Source organism: Parasteatoda tepidariorum, chromosome 12 (assembly GCF_982258835.1).
Source record: "Parasteatoda tepidariorum strain Cologne lab strain chromosome 12, Ptep-v5.0, whole genome shotgun sequence".
In the NCBI taxonomy this organism is placed as follows: domain Eukaryota; kingdom Metazoa; phylum Arthropoda; class Arachnida; order Araneae; family Theridiidae; genus Parasteatoda; species Parasteatoda tepidariorum.
Genome location: NC_141766.1, coordinates 21,367,039 through 21,388,208, shown reverse-complemented (window position 1 = coordinate 21,388,208; position 21,170 = coordinate 21,367,039). Strand labels below are relative to the sequence as shown.

The 21,170-nt window shown below is 28.4% G+C and overlaps 1 protein-coding gene across 2 annotated transcripts in view; it reads left to right on the top strand.

Moving 5' to 3' along the window:
* The window catches only part of LOC107440641 (uncharacterized), a 168,669-nt gene that overhangs the window by 134,389 nt on the left and 13,110 nt on the right, over positions 1–21,170 (top strand). For both annotated transcript variants that reach the window (XM_087155637.1, XM_087155636.1), the window contains exons 26-36: positions 5,616–5,669; positions 7,537–7,590; positions 7,758–7,802; positions 7,885–7,938; positions 9,382–9,435; positions 10,445–10,507; positions 10,606–10,677; positions 10,862–10,897; positions 12,575–12,637; positions 16,687–16,719; positions 20,746–20,892. In XM_087155637.1, coding sequence (XP_087011763.1) covers positions 5,616–5,669; positions 7,537–7,590; positions 7,758–7,802; positions 7,885–7,938; positions 9,382–9,435; positions 10,445–10,507; positions 10,606–10,677; positions 10,862–10,897; positions 12,575–12,637; positions 16,687–16,719; positions 20,746–20,892 — 675 coding nt within the window. The remainder of the gene's footprint in view (positions 1–5,615; positions 5,670–7,536; positions 7,591–7,757; positions 7,803–7,884; positions 7,939–9,381; positions 9,436–10,444; positions 10,508–10,605; positions 10,678–10,861; positions 10,898–12,574; positions 12,638–16,686; positions 16,720–20,745; positions 20,893–21,170) is intronic.

The window sequence follows — 21,170 nt, the reverse complement described above, 5'->3', positions numbered from 1 at the left end:
CTAAATTATTTTTTAAACAATTAATTTCATTCGAATAGTATTTATATTGAACAGTTCTTATCCAATAATTATTTGATTCACTTACTTCAGTACTCGTAATTGTCCCATTTTGTTTTACACAAGACCTTAAATTTTTAATGAATCTGAAAATATAGGATGTAACATGCAATAATTTACGTAAAGTACTAAAGTTCTCAACTTTGAGCACAGGATCTGGATCAGCATCTGCAATAAAAGAAACAGTCATTATTTCAGTTTGGACATCGTCAGTCAGTGAAAACTGACTATCATCAGTAGCCGGCCATTCATTTCTGGAACAGATAAGCCACGGAGGCCCGTGCCACCATACATCGTCCTGCACAAGGGCACTGGCTTCGATTCCTTCTCTCGTCAACTTGTCAGCAGGATTATCAGAGCCAGGACAGTGATTCCATTGATTGGGATCGCTTCTTTGTTGAATTTCGGTGACTCGGTTTGAGACAAAACGTTTCCATTTCCGGGGAGATCCACGAATCCAATGCAAAGTGATAGTTGAATCAGTCCACATAAAGATTCTTGATTCAGGAAATTGGTCACGGATTGATGCAATCATTCTGGTTCCGATAACAGCAGCCATCAATTCCAGTTTAGGAAGAGACAATTGTTTTAATGGAGAAACGCGACTTTTAGCTATCACTAACTGGGATGATCTAGATGTTGAACTGGCAGATATCAAATAAATTGTAGCTCCATAAGCACTTTTGCTTGCATCACAAAAGCAGTGTAATTCATCACCAGATGGATCCGAAACTCTATTTAGCCACCTAGGAACCACAATTTGTTCTAAAAAATGAAGTTGCTTGTACCATTCTTGCCAATTTTTGTCGATTTCAGGAGGTAGAGCATCGTCCCAATCAATTTTCAATAACCAAAGTTTTTGGAACATGATTTTGACTTGGATCATGAATGAGGACAGCCATCCGAAAGGATCGAATATTCTTGAAGTAGCTTGCAATGAAGTTCGTTTTGTACGAGGGTTAGAAATTATAAAATTAAAAAGGTCTCCAGTTTTAAAATTAAAACAGTCATTCGACAAGTCCCACTTCAATCCAAGAACTTTTACTTCTTCGGTTCCATCAGCTTGAACTTCTGAGCCATATATTTTGTAGTTCAAAATTCTTGAGTTAGATTTCCACTTCACGAGGTTCATGGAGGCCTGCTTAAATATTAGGGTTGCTTCTTCCTGTACTTGCGATGCTTCCTCTACAGAATTCGTTGAATAGACAAGATCATCAACATACATGCAAGAATTTAACAGCTTAGTTGTCATGGGATAAATGTTTTGAAATTTCTTCAAGTGATGACGTATAGTTGCTGCCAATAAAAAGGGGCTTGATGTTGCTCCAAACATCACACGAGTCATTCTGTAAATTTCAAATTTTGTATTGGGAAACTTAGCGTCTTCTGAAATCCATAAAAATCTTAAGGCATCACGATCTTCTGGTGCAATTGAAATTTGTAAAAAAGCCTTTTGAATGTCGGCAATTGCAGCAATTTCACCTTTACGAAAATTCAATAAAACTATCAGTAAATCAGGAACTAAGTTAGGTCCTTGCAATAAACAATCATTCAAAGAATGGTGACCTTTTTCTCTTGATGAAGCATCATAGACTACACGCAGTTTTGTTGTGGAATGATCTTCTCTAATTACAGCCCGATGAGGAACGTAATAAGTTTTCTTTGAGTTAAAAGCATTCTTTTCTGTTTTTTCTATTATTCCTTCCTTCAGTTGTTCATTTATTACGTTTTTATACTGTTCGAAAAAATAAGGACTGGACGTAAATCTCTTGATCAATTTCTTCATTCGGCTTTCAGAATTATGAAAATTATCATGTAAATCAACTATATCATTCTTCCATGGAAGGTTTACTTCATAACGGCCATCTATTATGCGAATAGATTGTTCAAATAAAGAAAGTGCTTTTATATCTTCTTCTTTTTCATCCAAGACCGGTGCTATTCCTAACGATTCTATTTCCCAGAAAGATTTAATATTATTAGATAGCTCTTCATCTAAACATAAATTTGAACTAACAGTCATTGATCGTAAATCAGAACTCATGACGGAACCTTGAATACACCATCCTAATCTAGTCTCTACAGCAACTAAGGCTTCGTTAATTCGTTCAATTTTTCCAGTAACAATTTTCCAGTAAACATCACTTCCTAATAGCACTGATATTTCATTTGGATTATACAGTTGGTGAACAGTTGGCACATCATCTGAAAGTTTAATTCCCAAAGAATGCAAAGTTTTAGTTAAGTCATCGCCAGACATTTTAATTTCAACAGTAGTAATCACGGGATACTCAATAGCTTCAACAATAACAAAGTTATCAGGATTAATTAGATCAACAAGTTTCAATTTCACTTTCCTTCTACGACTATTTACACTCTTACTAGATCCAAATGTATGAATATTAAGATTAATTTCTCCTGTAACAGGCAAATTTAACTTTTTCGATAACTTTTCACTTATAAAAGACGTTTGACTACCTCCGTCAAGCAAACATCTAACTAAACATTCAACCTTGTTCACAGCAACAGCGGTAACAGTTTGTAAAATCACATTTGAATTCTGTTTCACAGAGTTTTGCACAACATGAGATTCATAATTTTTATTTACGAGCATTTCTTTATCATTATTCGAAACGGGACTTTCGTTTTCAGGCTGTTTAATGCAAACAGAATAATGATGCTTTTGTTTACAGTTAAAACAAACAAGATTTCTTTTCATGCAATCCGAAGATATAGATAAATGTCCTTTTTGAAAGCAACTGAAACATCTACCACTTTTCATTAAAATTTGTCTTTTCTTATAAACATCAGCTTCATTACATTTAAATTTATCGTGATTCTTAGAACAAAAAATACATTTCAAATTCAATGTTGATAAAGCAAAGGCGTTTACCTTTGGTTTTCTTTTAATATAAGATCTTTCTTCTACTTTCGATTCTGGAGTGAATTTAAAATTTTCTTTTCTTGAATTTTTTGAGAGTAGAGCTGATCGTTCACGGCTATCAATTTCGTTTCTAATAAATTTTAACAATTCTTCAACATTCCAAGTAGAATCCTTCGTTCTTTGACGGTTGAAATCCAAAATTATATCTTCAGGAATCAGCTTCATCAATATTGGACAGAGTAGATTTCCATAGGTTTCAGACATCACATTTAAAGACTTTAAACTTCGTATTTCAATTTCAATGCTATCGTAAAGTTTTCTCAGCGCATCAACATCGCTAGAAACCTTTACTGCAGTTAAATTTAACAGTTCGTTCATGTGAGCATTAATAATTAAGTCACTTCTTCCATAGCGATCTTGTAAAATATCAATGGCTGCTAGATAATTAGAATCACAAATCGAAAGTCCATTCACAGCTCTTGCAGCAGCTCCGCCAAGATATGACTTTAAATACACGAACTTATCAACAGTTTTCAAAGTCTTATTTTCGTGAATAGTCGATTTAAATTGTTCCCAGAAGTTATTCCATAATTTAACATCACCGTAGAATTTTTCGATATTAATGTTCGGCAATTTTACGTGAACATTTTGAAATTCTTCAGAAATAATTTCGGTTGAAATACTTTCGTTATCGTTCTTACGGTTTTCCATATCCAACTTAGCACTCAACGAAGATAAAATTCTTGAAATTTTCGTTTTTAAAACAATAATCTTATCAGAATATTCTTCCGATTGTTCGTATTCCTTTTCAATTTCGTCAACTTCAATCAAATCTTCAATTTTCAAATCCAGTTCCTTCAATAAAGATTCCTTTTCAATAAGTTTAGCCAATAATTCATCTAAAGTTTCAATGTTCGGAATTTCATTTTTTATTTCATGTTCGATTTCGCCGAACAATCTAGTCGTAGATGCTCTGACCGCACCTCTTTTCTGCTTCCGTTTTGAAAGTTCAGCAGACATTCTCGAATTCAGAATAAATTATCGAATAAAGAACGAAGAAATAATTTCAATATAAAGTTCAAGATCAAATTCAAACGAACCCCTCTTCAGTAATAAATATTTTCAATCAGTAATAAATATTTGCAATCAATTCCCGGGTTTCGGCACCATATAAAAAAGCGACAGAGGGGTTAGGATTCATATTCTTTAATAACAACAAAACAAAAAATAAACATTAGAATAACCAAAAACAAAAGAGTAGGCAACGCCATCTATTGGTTCAAAACATAAATTTTCTACAGCAGTCATTTTCTGAACAATGAAAGTTTAAAAGCAATGCATCAAAAATCTGCTTAAAACATGTTTCATGTCTTCTGAATTGAATAAAACAAAATTGATCGAAACTGAATTAAAAATTAAACCCATGAAATACAAAAAATAAAAACTCGAAACAACTGATTTTAAAATTTCATTCTGCATTGTATAACAATAATGTAGTGGGGAATTTTTTATTCTATTTATATGGAATAAGATAAGTTAAAGAGGATGCATTATAGTATTAAAATACATAAATATTTGTTATTTTATTTTTCCGACTGGTGTTCCTATTTAGAGACAATTTGGCAACTAAAAAATGAAAATTGATATTTTAGGTATGCACAGAAAACAGCACAGATTATGGTTTTTATTGTTAATAAAACTTTTTATTGGTAAAATTAGTTGGATTGAATTTTTAAAAATTAATAACTTGATGCAATTCAATTTTAAATAATTATTAATTAATAACTAAATAACTACGGTAGCTTTTGAAATTATTGTTTATTTTTTATAAAGTCATATATATTTGGATAAGTTCTAGCTGATGTTTATAAAATGAGAGATTTAAAATGCAAATCAGTATATTCTGATTCGTATTTTGGTTTTGTTAAGTTTATAATAAGTAAAATTAATTATTATTAATTATTATTTCTTACTTAATTATTACTTCTTAATCTTTTAACTTGCATATATTGATTCAAACTTACAACTATTACTGTCAAATCAATAGTATTTAGACAATTACAGTCCGAGCAAAATTCCTAAATTCCATATAATATAATTTAAGTAGTATAGCTTTAAGTGAAGGCGATTCTTAATAACTCATTACTTAACATTCTTAAAAATCAGCCTCACCGCGGATTGACTATCTATTATAACATAAATCCATTTAATATAAGACTATTAATAATGGCAACTGTTTTATTGCTATATTGTCGTAAAGACACGGTTCCCAGTAGAACACCGAAGTTAAACATCACTGGCTACCGTCAGCAATCAATTGGATGACCACTTTGATCATCCTGCGTAGGGACCGAGGGTGCGCGGTATCGGTCCTCGTTAAACTGTTCTACCGTAAAGTGCTTGACTTCGCTCGCAGATCGACCGGCTACCAAAGCAGGAGAGCCATCTCCTCTGCAGAGAATCAAAATTGTGAAGGCATGTCTTCGGATTATCCTCAGGGATGTTTCCCTAACCGTCGCCAATAGCCCATTGTGCAGCTCTAGTGCGAAGTAAATAAAGTAACTACATGATAATGCAACGCACCAGCTGTATACTCTTAGCTACCGGCACTTGTAGCAAAACTTGCTACTTGCTACTCGTCGAAGAATTTTTAAATACTTTTTTATAATTATAGGGATTGGCAGGACCTCCAGGACCACCTGGTGAAAGTGGAACTGATGGAACCAAGGTATTTCTGCTTTATATTTAATAAAAAAAAAATCCATTTACAAAAACCTCCCAAATCTATCTTAATATAAGTTATACATGAGCTTTGATAATATGTAAAACATTATTTAAAATTTCTTGACATATATTCACTGGTTAAATACTAACTAAATTGCAAATGGATTATAGGGGATAAAAACATTCCCTACAGCAAGTAATTTGAATAGTTTGACTCCTAATAGTGACTTTTATGCATAGGGTGTTCCTTAAATACCACCCTCAATATATATTCCAGTTAAAAATGAAGTAAAAATATGCTTATCTATGATTGCAAATATTATTTAAGTAAGGGAAAAAAATCGCAATCAGAATTTAAACTGATTACTATGAAATCAGACTGAATTGCCGAATGAGGCTAAAAGAATTTTCTTAAAATCGCTTTTCACATGCTTTCAGTAATCTCAGACAAACAAAAATGTTTTGATTGTTTTGATCCTACTATCATCGTTAATCGTAACTAACCCACTATAATTGTAAAGGTTTGTTAATGATATTATTTTTCAAAAAATATTAATTTTATAGTCATTATGAGTTTATTTTTTCACTTCATTTTTGAAAATAGTTTGATAATATGTGATAAGGGTGGTGTTTACGGATCCCCAAAATATACCGTTACATTATGAAAATGTTATTATAATTAATTGTAATCAATGCTGTTATTATAAAATTATGTTATTATAATATTTTTAATGTTAAAAGTATGTACTTCACTTGTAATGATGCTTGTTATAAAAATTTTAAGGCAGGAGGAATATCTTTAAAATATGGTTTACGTGATACTAGAGGGTATTTATCTACTAATTAGATTTGCTTATTGTTTTTAAATTGAACATCAATAACAGTTTCGCAAACCTGAAGGATAAAAGACGAAAAAAATATTTAATTTTTATATTTACAAAACTTAAAATCAGAAAAAATTTTAAAATTCAGAAAAATTTAAATGGCCATAATTTTTAAAAAAAAAACTACTTTAAATAATAATAATACATTCTTAAATTATATAAAAATAAAATATCATATTTAAAGAACTAAAAAAAAATGTAACAAATCGATGCCATACAGGAATTAGTTAAGAAGTGTGTAACAAACCATACTTCTTATAATGTTTTAATATAGTAGAAATATTGAGAGAATTAAGCCCCCTGATGGAAATTATTGTTGAGAATTCGATGGCCTCAACTAATTTGTTAATTAGTACCTCACTAATTAGTTCTAAAAGGAGATATATTTTAATTTCATTGCATTCGGTCATTTACAACAAACAACTTTACTTACGGATCATGGGTTAGAGTCCCCTTGCCATCAGACTAACCGTGGGCGAGTTTTGTGGTTTGGCTCCCCATGTAACGCAAATGCGGATTAATTCCACCAAAAAGTTCTCCACGAAGCTAATTTTCTCAATACTTGATTCAATACTTGATTTAGTAGTTCCTTTTTATTCTGGATCAGATTCAAAATTACAAGGCTACGGAGTTGAACATTGGTGGTCGTAAACCCCGAAAATTGGGTCATCTGTTCAAATCGATTATAAAATACAAAATAAAACAACTTTAGTTAATCTAACAAACAAGAAAACAATAATGAAAATATGTATTCATCTCAAAAAATATGATTTTACTCTACTTGACTGAGAGATACTATTTGATTTGAATTGATAGATTGTTTTTAAACTGAGAAAATTGAATAATATATCTTTTTTACGATAAATAAACATATTTTTAAAACCAGGAAACGGTCCGATAAATAACATCAAATGTTACTCAATATATTTGTTCTTAATTTACCCCCAAGATTCATTTTGCTTTAACTAATTCATTTTTATTATACAGGGTGAACCTGGATTGCCTGGAGCACCCGGTGCACCTGGAGTAATGGGATTGCCTGTAAGACACATTATATTATTATTTGTGGTTATTAATTATTTTAGTATAAATAAAAATTTTAAAATAAAATTTAGTATTAAATAAAAATAAAAATTATGTAAGAACCTTAAGCGGCAATGTTGTTAATTATTTTCTGCTTATTTATTTTATTTTCGATGTGTTTACAGGGTTCACAAGGTCCTCCTGGGTTTCAAGGAACTGAAGGTGCTAGGGTAAGTATTAGAGATATATTTATTTAAAAAAGTTTTTCGCAATCTTCAGATTAGATTGATTTATTTTCTTACTTTATTTTAGGGACCAAAGGGGTTAAAAGGTGACGCAGGACCTATAGGACCAGATGGATTACAAGTATGCTTAATTTTTAAAATTTTGGCTTATTATACACTGTGAAAAAAAGTCCGATCAGAAATAACAAAATATGGTAAAATTTACCATGTTTCTCGCCTTAAAGAAAAACCACATCTGTAATTTGTGATTTGATAATGACTTTTGGTAAAATTAGGTTTTATAATAAGTGATAAAATTTGGTTGATGTTATAAAATATGGCAATTTTATCATGATGTTTTAGAACATGGTATGAACACAATTTATTTGTTTGAATTTACTTTTCAGAATAGTGTTTTTTACTAAATGTGTATTAATAAAAATTATAATTTTCAAAACTAGAATTTCCTGCCAGAACTGCACATAGTAAAATAATGGACCAGAGATAAAACGGGTTTTAAACTCGTGTTCTTTGCCCTCGAAAAAAATCGACTTGAGTACAACATACAGCCAAATTTCAAAATTGAATAATTACCCATTCAAACATTTTTTAAATACTTGAAATAAAAATTACTAGTTTTTATCAACTAAATTTTAACTTCATCTATTAAAAAATGCCTATTTAATCTTACTTTATAAAGCAAGAACATAAACTGTTTTTCATTCACTCTCGACTACATCTTTCAAATACGAAACTTCGCAATATTGATGAGATTTATAAATTATGTTGCTATTTTTCCCTCGATAGTTGTTTGCAGTTAAATTATTTGAGAACAAAGGAAATTTTTTTGAAAACACATCTCTTGGCTTTCTATCAATTGTGTCAATCATATAAACAAACCTGATTTTCTGTCAATCGTGTATAGTTTGTCTACTCTAAGAACTCCCCCCGCCACAAAGTCTGAGGCCGTCTGCTGTTATGGAAACATGATTAACGCATTTCAGGGAGGGTAGCTTCTCTTCACACTACGGCTAACACAGTAGATCGAAGAAAAAGATTCTCTTTCTCTCAAAGAATCATACCAAAACCTATCCTGAACAATGATCCCACACCCCTACTTAAAATAATTATACCTAGTTGCATAGTCACCACCACGGGTCCATACAAATGGATAGGGGAGTTATTACTTTAGTCAAACTATACGCTGACTCTATACGAGTGAACACTTCTTCAAAGCGAGTTTGTCTTAAAATTTTGAATTTAATTGGGGGTAAATTTAATAATTATTTTATGCTAAAAAGTCTTCATTCACTGAAATTCAATGTGGTTCGTGGATAACTTTAAGCATCTTCCTTGTCAGTGAAACTCTTTAACTTCCATATTTTTTATGAAAATTGTTTGGGTTTCTCATCGATTTTTCTTAAAACTCAAAAGTAATAATGGAGAAAAACGGAAAATAGATTCTACTTTATTTTTATGCATTAATATAGGTAAATACCAAAAATTGACTGTTTCTTATGTTATTACAACTCTTTGAACTATTTTTTTCTGCAAAAGTATTAATTAGAAATTCTATTTTTTTAAGGGACCTACTGGACCAATTGGCCCGCAAGGATTGCCTGGAGAACCTGGACCAAAAGTGCGTGATTAATTTGAATTTCTCACTTCTTATTTTCTATGAACAATACTAATGGTTCAAGTTTGTACTATGATATGTCATTATGTATTTTAAAATATACAAAAAACAAAAGGGTAAAGTATCAGATATTTTAACTGTAAAAATTACGATGGATTTTAGATTAATTTTTACTCTTAGAAATATAACCCCCACTTTGACGATTCAGCAATCCCTGAGCTATATTTCGATAATTCTGAGAGTCATTTCGTCACGAAATCACGTGATTTGTGATGAAACGCGAACTCTCAAATGTATGGCAAAAATGTTTCCTAACTTCATAGTTGTACATTGGGGAAGATTGTTAAGTTGAATGACGAAACTAGGATAAAAACTAAAAGATCGAAAAATAAGTATAGCAAAAAACAGAAACGAACGACTTGCATAGTGGTCAATGAGTTGGCCTCGTACCAGTTAGATGCCGGGATTGAGTACCACTTCGAGCATGGGTGAACTTTATTTCTCAATTCTATCTGTCCTTCTTTTGCTATTAAAGATACATTTATCAACACCTCCTAGAAGGAAGAAGGCCTACGTATGAGTTACCATAAACGAGAAATAGTCATCCTTAATAACCTAAAATGAGTGATATCTTTCTTAATTTTCTCAGCTGCGCAGTTTATGTTCGTTACGACGGACGACTAAATTGATCCGTGTGGAGGAGGTGATGCACTGATCCTGCTATATGGTGCTCACGATAAATTGATTAATAGAATGGTTAGGCACTACGATTCTTTTTTCAAAAAATAGAATGACGAAATAATTCTTTAATTTCTACGAAATTCATTTTCTCGAAGAAGTGACTATTGAAATTTTGTCATTTTGACGAAAACTTCGCTCGGATCATAAACCAGGAAACGGTTTCGTCAAAAGCGAAAACAATTTCGTAAAACTTTAGTGTTAATGTTTTTAGTGTTAATGTTTTAGTGTTCTTTTATTGTTTTCTTTTCCTTTAAAACCATTGTTGTTTCAGGGAGATCATGGCAACTCGGGTCTAAGAGGACCTGAAGGACCTCGGGGACTGACAGGACCAACGGTAAAATATCTTTACATATTTTTATACAACATATTTCTTTTTCTTTTTTGGCAAGGCTTTTTTATCTTAATACTAAAATACGATTTTATTCAAATTAGGGACCTTCTGGTGAAGTAGGACCTCCAGGTCCACCAGGCTTACCCGGTTTAACAGGAGCTGCAGGACCTGCGGTAAATACAATATAGATATATATATATTATTTGCCAGTGAGAAAAAATTAGTTTGATGTTAAAAAAGCTACTTCATTAAGACTTACAAAAATATCAAATATCACCATAAGCTGTTAATTTTATTTAATAAATGCGATAATTTATTGATCATTTTTAAATTAATAAAAATATACTTTAATTTTAGGGACCACCAGGACCACCGGGACCTCCTGGACCTATGGTAAGAAACTGAAGAAAAAGTAACTTTTTATCTCTCCAATTAAAGATTTGTTGACCGTTAAAAGTATTTATTACTGAGTAATTTAGAGCATTTTTGAAAGTAATAAGTCTATAAATAAGTAAATATGTTAAAAAATAAAACTTCTTAATTTTTAGTTAATTTTTTTTTCAAAATCTTTAAGTCTTTTGCACTTTTTGCAATCGATTTCTACTACTATTTTCTTACTTAATGCCGTAGGGAAAAATATTTTTGTACAGTTTCATGATTAAGTAATAAGCTTTCTAAAACAAAATAGAGGTAAAGATCTTACGAATTTTACTACAATCAATAATTTATAAAGATCATTACAACAATAGATTTATTACTTTTTAATTGCTTCGAAAACTACAGTGAAGGTTACTTAAAAGTAAGTATTGTTGTCTTAAAATATCTGAGCTGCTATTCATCAGCAAAGAATTACCAAATTGGGTTAGTAAAAATAAGTAAGTTATAATTATTTATTGTCATCTAAGCGAATCACAGTTTATATCTTATCCAACTTAATTAACTAAGGTAAGTTTTCAATTAAGATGAATTTATTGATCTGATATTTAAAATAATGTGAAATAAATGAATTTTTTTTTTTGGTGTTGGGATTGTACCAACAAAAATTATATCCTAAAATCAGCCTAGAATTATTTATATTCATGAAAAAATCCTATAAGTAAATTAAATTTTAATACCCTATTTGCATGAAAAACTATGTGCATATTTTCATCATTTTTATTGTGTAAAGTGTTAAAAAATTTCAAACAAAATTTTGAAAACGATAATATAAATAAAAAATGAATAATTGTAAAAAAAAAATACATAGCGATATTAAGTAAAATTATTAAATCAATACATTAATTTTGCTGTAAATCAAAAATTTAAATCAAGGAGGAAATAATTTTTAAGAATGTTTAGTTAAAGCATAAAAATTTAGGTCTACCTGAACTTTATAAAAAATATATTTCATTAAATTAAATTATTATAGCAATTATTATAGCTCATTTGAATTAAATGAAAATTATTTTTCATCGTTTTATTTAATTTCAATTTGTTATTTTCATTTTGTTTATTAACAATGTAGTTTATTGTTACAAACATCATTCCATTAATTATTATTTTAATTTTATTTTCATGTATATTTAATGCTTAAATTTCAATAATTTTGTCTTTCAATAACTTATATACTTTAACCCAAATTTAATTTAATTATAAATTTCACTCTAAAAATGTGCCTATCTTATTATAAAAATAAATTTATCGTTTGAATTTCGCGATGAGCTCCCGAATCGAACAAATTTTCAAGACATGGTATTTAAAAAAAAAGCTAAATATAACTGTAAAACACGATTTCAATCAGTTTCTTTGCACTTATTTTAAAAATAAATGTTTTAACTGAAAAAAAATTTTAGTTTTCTCTATTTTTAATATTTTTAAGAATTGAAAAAAATAAATTGTTAAAAGGTAAAACACATTTTTACTATTTTATTACTGTAACCATTGCATTTTTAAGCAGTATTTTTTAATGCCAATAAATATGCGCATTCATAATAAATTTTTAATTATCATATTTATCTAAATGGCTTAAACTTATAATATTTTTTAATTTTTCTTACGAATAAATCAATTGATCAATGCTGGTTTTTGCAGAGTGGGATCGAAATTTCTGATTTCAGAGCTGTTGATAATTTGCCAGAATTAAGGGGGCCAAGAGTAAGTAGAAATTTCTTTATAAACTTCTATACTCTTCTAAGCATTTTTATCCGTTCATCCTTTTTTTGTCTTTAATCTCAGTGCAAACTGAAATTTCTTCCTGCTCGTCAAAATTATTGCATTAGTTACACTAGCTAAACAAAATTCTTTAAAAAAACATACTAATATTCTATAAATTTTTTTAATAAATTTTTAAGCTTAAGATTCGTTACTAAATCATTATTATCACTAGTGGTATTTAAAGTATGTAACAATTACGCAAATTATATGCAAAAATTGCAAACACAAATTTGATTAATACATATCATTAATTATTATTTCTGAAATTTCCTGTGTCAAATTCTTTTGTTTTCTGATTTTAATGTGGTTTAATTTTACTGAAAGTTACACAGGAATAAGTATTAAAATGCTGGCTTATGTTACAATTTAAAATATTTCATTGCTAGGTAACGTTCAGTGAGCAGCGAACGTGTTCTAGTCACTGACCGTGAGAATCAAAATACGTTTATGCCTGTAAAGCTATTATGATCATAAGTATACAGGTCTGCCCGTTACTTTTTCTCCATAAAATCTATGAACATTGTCTGTAAATTAACGTTAAGCTCGTAAGAGTTCAGGTCAAGTCGTTAGACAATTTGTGCGTCGAATAAAGATCAACCCCGAAAAGCGGTGATAGAGTGTAGTGCTGCCACCTGTCGAGGATAGAGAGAATCGAGTGTTAGTTAGCACTGATGTAGACAGAATGCGGGGTTTGAACACGGGATCTTTGTGACCGTTGTCTGATGCTGGAACTACTATAGAAAAGGAAATCAATTATTTTTGATCTAATGATTGGATTTTAGCGATCTAGGACACAATCTTAATAGTTCGAGGGGGTGACCTGAAACATGCTAATTAGTTCGTGCAAATGGAATTTTAAGTTACGAATTCATACACAAGAACCTACTTTCTCCGAATAAACATCCTTTTTTAAGATATATAAGATTATATAGATATTATTATTATTTTTAAGATATATATATATATATATATATAAGTTCAAAATGAAGAATAAAGCAAAGAAAAATAATAGACATATGAAAAAAGGGGGTGGGAAATAATAAGTAAAAAAAATAACAAACAACATTTTATTTTAAAAAAAAAAAAAAAAAAAAAAAATGAGTTGTTAATAAAAAAACCGGAAAAAAAAGCCGGAAAAAAAAGATATAATCTTTTCTTCAGCCCACACGATTATATCCGCAAAACAGAGTGCTTTCTGATATTGTATCAATAAAGCCAAAGCAAAATTTATTAATACAATAGTGTGAGGAGCACTCAAAAGAAAATTTTTATAAAATAACTACATAAAAATAGATCATAAAAAGTAAAAATAACATGTAAAAACAGATCATAAAATAAAATAAAAAACATTAAAAAGGGGGGACTTTAAAGCGAGTAGCAAAATCATAACAACTTACATGGACAGATATTTTTCAAGAAGGATTTAAAAATGTTTTCGCAGAGAGATTGCCAGATTACAAAATATGAAAACAAAAGATGAAAACAAAAGCGCAAATTGAGTGTAACACGAGGGTTTTAAAGTGTCGTTCTTACTGCACTGCTGAAGTGATTTGTTATTCTGAGTTTTGATTTGTTAGTTACCAAGGATGTGTTCGAAATGGATGTGCGCAAGGTAATATTATACTGGATAATTTTAAAAATTGATCATAAATAGTATTAGAAGATAGATGTTTATTTAAGAAAAAATATAAAATAGAAAAGCGAAACATAAATTGCCTGCTTTGCAAATATTTTTAGCCGCGGATTTGCACGATATGGATTAGCACATAGAAAAATTATTTAAATTATCAAAGAAAAAATTTTAATAGATAATTTTAACACGGATTTGCCCGAAATGGATTTGCACATGGAAAAATTAACAAAGAAAAAATTTTAGCAGAAAATTTTAACCACGGATTTGCCCGAAATGGATTAATCTATCTTCTAATACTATTTATGATCAATTTTTAAAATTATCCAGTATAATATTACATTGCGCACATCCATTTCGGGCACATCCTTGGTAACTAACAAATCAAAACTCAGAATAACAAATCACTTCAGCAGTGCAGTAAGAACGACACTTTAAAACCCTCTTGTTACACTCAATTTGCGCTTTTGTTTTCATCTTTTGTTTTCATATTTTGTAATCTGGCAATCTCTCTGCGAAAACATTTTTAAATCATTCTTGAAAAATATCTGTCCATGTAAGTTGTTATGATTTTGCTACTCGCTTTATAGTCCCCCCTTTTTAATGTTTTTTATTTTATTTTATGATCTGTTTTTACATGTTATTTTTACTTTTTATGATCTATTTTTATGTAGTTATTTTATAAAAATTTTCTTTTGAGTGCTCCTCACACTATTGTATTAATAAATTTTGCTTTGGCTTTATTGATACAATATCAGAAAGCACTCTGTTTTGCGGATATAATCGTGTGGGCTGAAGAAAAGATTATATCTTTTTTTTCCGGCTTTTTTTCCGGTTTTTTATTAACAACTCATTTTTTTTTTTTTTTTTTTTTTTTTTTAAAAAAATGTTGTTTGTTATTTTTTTTACTTATTATTTCCCACCCCCTTTTTTTCATATGTCTATTATTTTTCTTTGTTTTATTCTTCATTTTGAACTTATCTAATGAGTGCTGTTTACTTGCAGCTTAAGCGCAATAAATGATACTTATTGTTTTTCTTAACTTTCTTAGTGTTTTCTTGTATTTATTTATTTATTATATATATATATATATGTATATGTATATATATATATATATATATATATATATATATATATATATATATATATATATATATATATATATATATATATATATATATATATATATATATATATATATATATATATATATATATATAATCTTTAAATTTCTTAAATGAATGCGAGTTTATATGGCAAAATACAAAATTTGAACGAAATTGGTCAAATAGTTATTGAATTTTAAGTATTTGACTTTTCTTAAAAATTCTATTTATCGAGAACTGTTTAACCGTTTTGTATTTTACCATATAAAATTACATTCTTAAAAATTATGTAAAAATTCGTATGCCTTATTATTGGCCATTATTGAAGAAGGTAATAAAAATTATAAAAAGTTATTTTTTTCATTTAGTTATCTTTGGAAAAAAGAATTTTATAATTGTATGTAAAAATAAAATTCGTTTGCAAAGTTGAGGCGTGGAGAAATACGCAAAAAGTAAAATTAGCATTAAAGAAGTCAATGCTAATTCAATTAAATCGCTCTTCTGACCATAATAATACTGGGACCGTATACCTGAGATTGAGTCTACCTCATATATTAGGGAAACCGGAAATTAATGTCGTTTCGGCGCATTAAAAATTCGTTAGTCTCAAAAGCAAATTCTTTTTTTCTCGATCCGGCAATGAAAGGTGCTAACGAGTACACCACTGATTAAAAATAAAATCTTAATAACAAATATCAAATGCACCAAAAAGACATTACTTTCCGGTCCCCCTAATATTTTGGAGGTCAGGAATCATAATCCGTTGGAAAAAAAAGTATGTTTATTCCGAGAAAGTACACTTTCGTGTCTGATTTCGTAACTTAAAATATCTTCCGTACTAACTAATTAGCATATTTAAGATCACCTTTTGAACCATTAAGATTGGGTCCTAGTACGTGAACATCCAACCATTAGATCAAGAGTTATTCAGGATGTTTCGGTTATTTATTTATTTGCGCACTGTATATGAGAAAGCAGAATATTATGAAGCAATTAATCATTTAAATTTGATAGCAATTCACTTGAAAATTGTTTTCTCCAACAGAATTATAAAATTAAAATATATTTTAAAAAAAAATTATATGTATATATATATATATATATATAAATATTTAATATGCAAAACACTTAAAAACAAATATAGTATAAATTTTTAGAATCTATAAATTTATTCTTACAAAAATTGGCTGTTTATAATTTTGTATAATTCTTATCGTTTCTTATTGTTTTCTTAACGTTTCTTGTCGTTTTAGGGTTATAAAGGTATAATGGGTCCATCTGGTATGGTAAGTTATTTAAAATAATCATAAACAAAATACTATATAAAGTACTCTGAATTTTACATTTAAGTTAGAACAAAATATTTTAAAATTTGCTTTGCTATGTTTTGTATACAATATGTTATGTAAAAATTAAGATTCAAGTACAAAATTTAATAAAAGAAATCTTTCCTGCTCAAATAATTACGCATGTTGTGTATAATATTTGCAGAACAATTACAGGCAAAATCTAAGGTTGTTTAAGTACAATTTTTCTGTGTTATTACAGAATATCATTATCGTTATGGGGCTAAAATAAGTTAAAATTTTTTATTTTTTTAAGAGCCCTCATAGTCCTTCCTCCAAGAAGATGAATTACGTGTTTAAACACAAAACATTTCAAACCGCTTTTCCACAGTATAATCTTAAAAATATACTTGAGAAAATCAAATATATTTCTGATTTTTATGTTTGTTAGAAAAAAAATATTTCGAGCTGTAATTTGACACCTTTGAAAATATTATACGATGATGTGTAAGCAATGTAATGAATAATGTACAAATGTTTAAGAAAGAAATGCTTGAAATTTGAGAGTATGTTTTGTCGAAATTTTTTTAATGTTTTAACAAAGAATTTTTTATTAAACATAGAGAGCTAATTTAAAGAGATAGATAGCATTGCACTAATCGTATACATCAAAATATAAGCACTATTTCCTTAAAAACAATTTTTTAAGAATTGAAATCAATTATTTTTGAAAATTTAATTTTTTTCAGTTTTGTGAACTTTAAAATATCCTTGTTTTTAAAATAAAGCTATAAACAAATTGCAGATAATGATATCAATTAGGCTTGTGATGTTTATTTCGAACACATAGCCTTTATTATTGAAATTGCTATTTAAATAATTATTAACATGACCACAGCATTATGTATGTTGAAAACTATTTTAGAAAGAATATTTTCAGAGAAAAAAATTTCGCAAAAACCTAAATTGCTGCTTGTAATATCCATTTTTGCTTAACAAATCTCATAAGTATACTTGATTTCGTTTAGAAATTTAACTACACACAGAAAAACTGTATGGCCAGAACTGCCAGAATATATTTAAAATTTTTTATGTTTCTGGCTCAATGTGGACACCAAAACGCTCGGTAATTTTTTTGCAAACGATTTGGCAATAATTTTAATAAATTAACAATAAAATATTGTTTTATAATATGTGATAAAATTTGGTAAATATGGTAAAATTTGGTAGTTTTATCATGATATCTGAGAGCAAGACACAAAAATCATTTGTTCAGTTGAATATACTTTTCAGTTTTGTATTTTTTAATGCATGTGGTAATAATGAAAACCAGAATTCCCGGTAAACCGTTACTGAATGAATGAAAAATTACCAAATGAATGTTTTAAATACAGTATTTTTTTTAAAGCTGAATTTACCAGAAATGTCATTGTCACACAGGTCGGTAATTTTACCAAAATTTTTCTCCTTGTAGCTAGAAATATTTTGTATTTGAATCTGCCATTCACCTCTTTAAAGGGTCCTGATCGCGTTAAAAAAAAATTTCAGATAAAATGAGCAATATTTTAAAGACAAGTAGCTACTCTATCTTATACTCTATCTGATTATAATAAACACCTCTTTATATAATAAAGGAAAACATTAATCATAAAATAAGAATTCACAATACTTATCTCTGAAAGCAATTTTTTACAATCTGGGCGAAGATTAATCGCTCAATTTATTAAAGTTCGTATCTAGATATAAGTACTTATACCCGCTTATTACCAGCTTACAATAGCAAAAGGGGAATTTTGAGATATTTTTACTGATACTTCATTTACGGATTAGACAATTATTTCAATCATTTTGTTTATCAAGTATAGGCGTGGCTCATTTTTTACTTTTAAATACAAATTACCAAGTTGTTCTCCGTTTTTGAAAGCATAAAAAAAGTTGCTTCATGACTGCACACGAGAATGATCAAATGTAATGTTTTCTTTTCATAAATTTCTGAAAATTTATTTAGTGAACAATCTTGGTTTTTATGTATTTGATCTTACGAGTACTGATACTGAAAAAGTTTTGTCTCTTTGCTGAATTCTCGAAAACTAATGCTCCTAAGTTTATTAAAATGTCCTTAAAAATAGTTTAGTTGAAGAAAGAGTTTCTTCAACTAAATTCTTCAAAAATAAGCATAGAAAAAAATTCTGGTTAAATTACCGTGCTGTATAATATTGATATTTCTAATAAAAAAACAATACATTTTTAGTGAATAAAACCAATTATACGGTATTTAAACCATATACTTTGAATTTTTCTGTTCATATGATAACGGTTTACATGGAATTCTGGTTTTCAAAATTATAATTCTTATTAGCACACATTTGGTAAAAAATACAAAACTGAAAGTAAATTTAAACAGAATAAATGGTTTTTATGCTATGCTCTAAGATATCACAAAATTATCAAGCTTTGTACCGTTTATCAAATTTTATTACATATTATGAAAATATATTTAATTTATAATTTTACCAAAATCATTGCCAAAGCAATTCGGCAAAAAATTTCGAGCTTTTTGGTGTTCCCATAGAGATAAATTTTACCAAATTCTTGTAGTTTTGATCACACTTTTTTTCTCAGTGTTTAAATTGAATCAAATATAATTTATAATTTATTTATAAAAAAGTAATTACATATTAGAATGATCAAATTTATTTTTTACATTGATTAAAGTTTTACAAAAAAATAATTTTTGAAACATTTAACTACTCTAACTCTTCAGAAAGACTCCTAAACTCATTCAAATGTCCATTAGCACTTTTTCTATTACTAGTCCATTAACATAAGTTCTTTAAGTACGTAAATTAAACCAAGTTTAATTTAAAATGTATTCTTGAGAATGCGGAAATAATTGAAATTTTTATTTATGAGTTTAAAAAAATATTATTTATGAAAATTCAAATCAAAATTATCATCATTTTTATCATCAAAATTATTGTTATTTATAAATGATCCTTTGTTTTTGTTGTATTTAACCATTTGAAGTCTGAGGTTTAAAACAATTAACTTCTCTTAACTCTTTCGAAAGATATTTTCCTAAACTCATTCAAATGTCCATTAGCACTTTCTTCCTCTGAGTTCTTCAAATATGTAAACTAAACCAAATTAAATTTTAAAAAAAAAATTCATGAAAAATGATTTTGTACGGAAAGGGTCAAGAATTTATAAATTTAAAAAAATTATTATTTATGAAAAATTAAATCAAAATTATTAAAACTATTAGACTCAAAATTGTTATTAAAATTATTATTATTTATGAATGATCCTTTGTTTTTGTTGTATTTAAACGTGATTCGTAAAAGTCTAATTTGTAAAAAAGTTAACTACTCAAAGTCTACAGAAAGTTAGTTTCCTAACTGATTCAAATGTTCATTATCACTTTCTTTCTCTAAGTTCTTTATATATGTAAATCGAACTAAGTTTAATTTAATTTTTTTTAATGAACAACAATTTCATACTGAAAGGATCTAATAAGTTATTATTTACATTGGATACATTTCAAACATTTTTTTATCAAATTATTATTTCTGTCGTATAAATATTTGATATTTTGAAGTGTGATTTGTGAAACACACTTCAATTCATCAAATCAACAAACAGTTTTCCATTCTTGCTATATCTTCAGAAAATAATCTTCCTAAATTCACTCAAATGTCTATGGGCCCTTTTATCCGCAAAGTTCTTCAAATATGTAAACTGAAATAAGTTTAATTTAAAGTTTCTTTATAAGAAAGATTTACTATGAGAATGGTTAGAACTATTATTTTTCCTTGTTAAATTTAAAAAAAAGTTATTTTTCAAATGAATCTTTGATTTTATTGTATTTATACTTGATGCTTAAAGGTCTGATTTGTAAAGTAATTTCCAACATTTTAATATTCTTCTAAAACTTTTGTTCTTATGCCCATTTAATATCTATTAGTGCTTTCTTCCACTAAGTTCTTTAAATATGTAAATTAAATAAGCATTATTTAAATTTTCTAGCAAGGAGAACGTGGTCAACCAGGAGATAAAGGACCCCCTGGAACTCCGGGAAATAGAGGGATGCCAGGTCCATCAGGTGCACCGGGAGCTTCTGGTCATCCAGGAAACAGAGGCCCACCAGGAATGCCTGGATTACCTGGACCACCGGTAAAACCATTTTTTTAATGGAAAACACATTAATTTAAATCTTTGAGACATTGTAATATGTTATATTAAATAAAAAAGCGAATAACCTACAATAACTTTTTATAAAGGTATGGATTTTCACACTATTTTTTTAGTACCGGCACTTTCGATGCATCATCCGTAAAAGCCCTTTTAGCGTAAAATCCATTTTTACGGTAAAATTTTGTAACGTAATTTTTACAGTAATATTTATTTAATTACAGTGATTCAGTAATTTTATAGTAAATACTACTGTAATA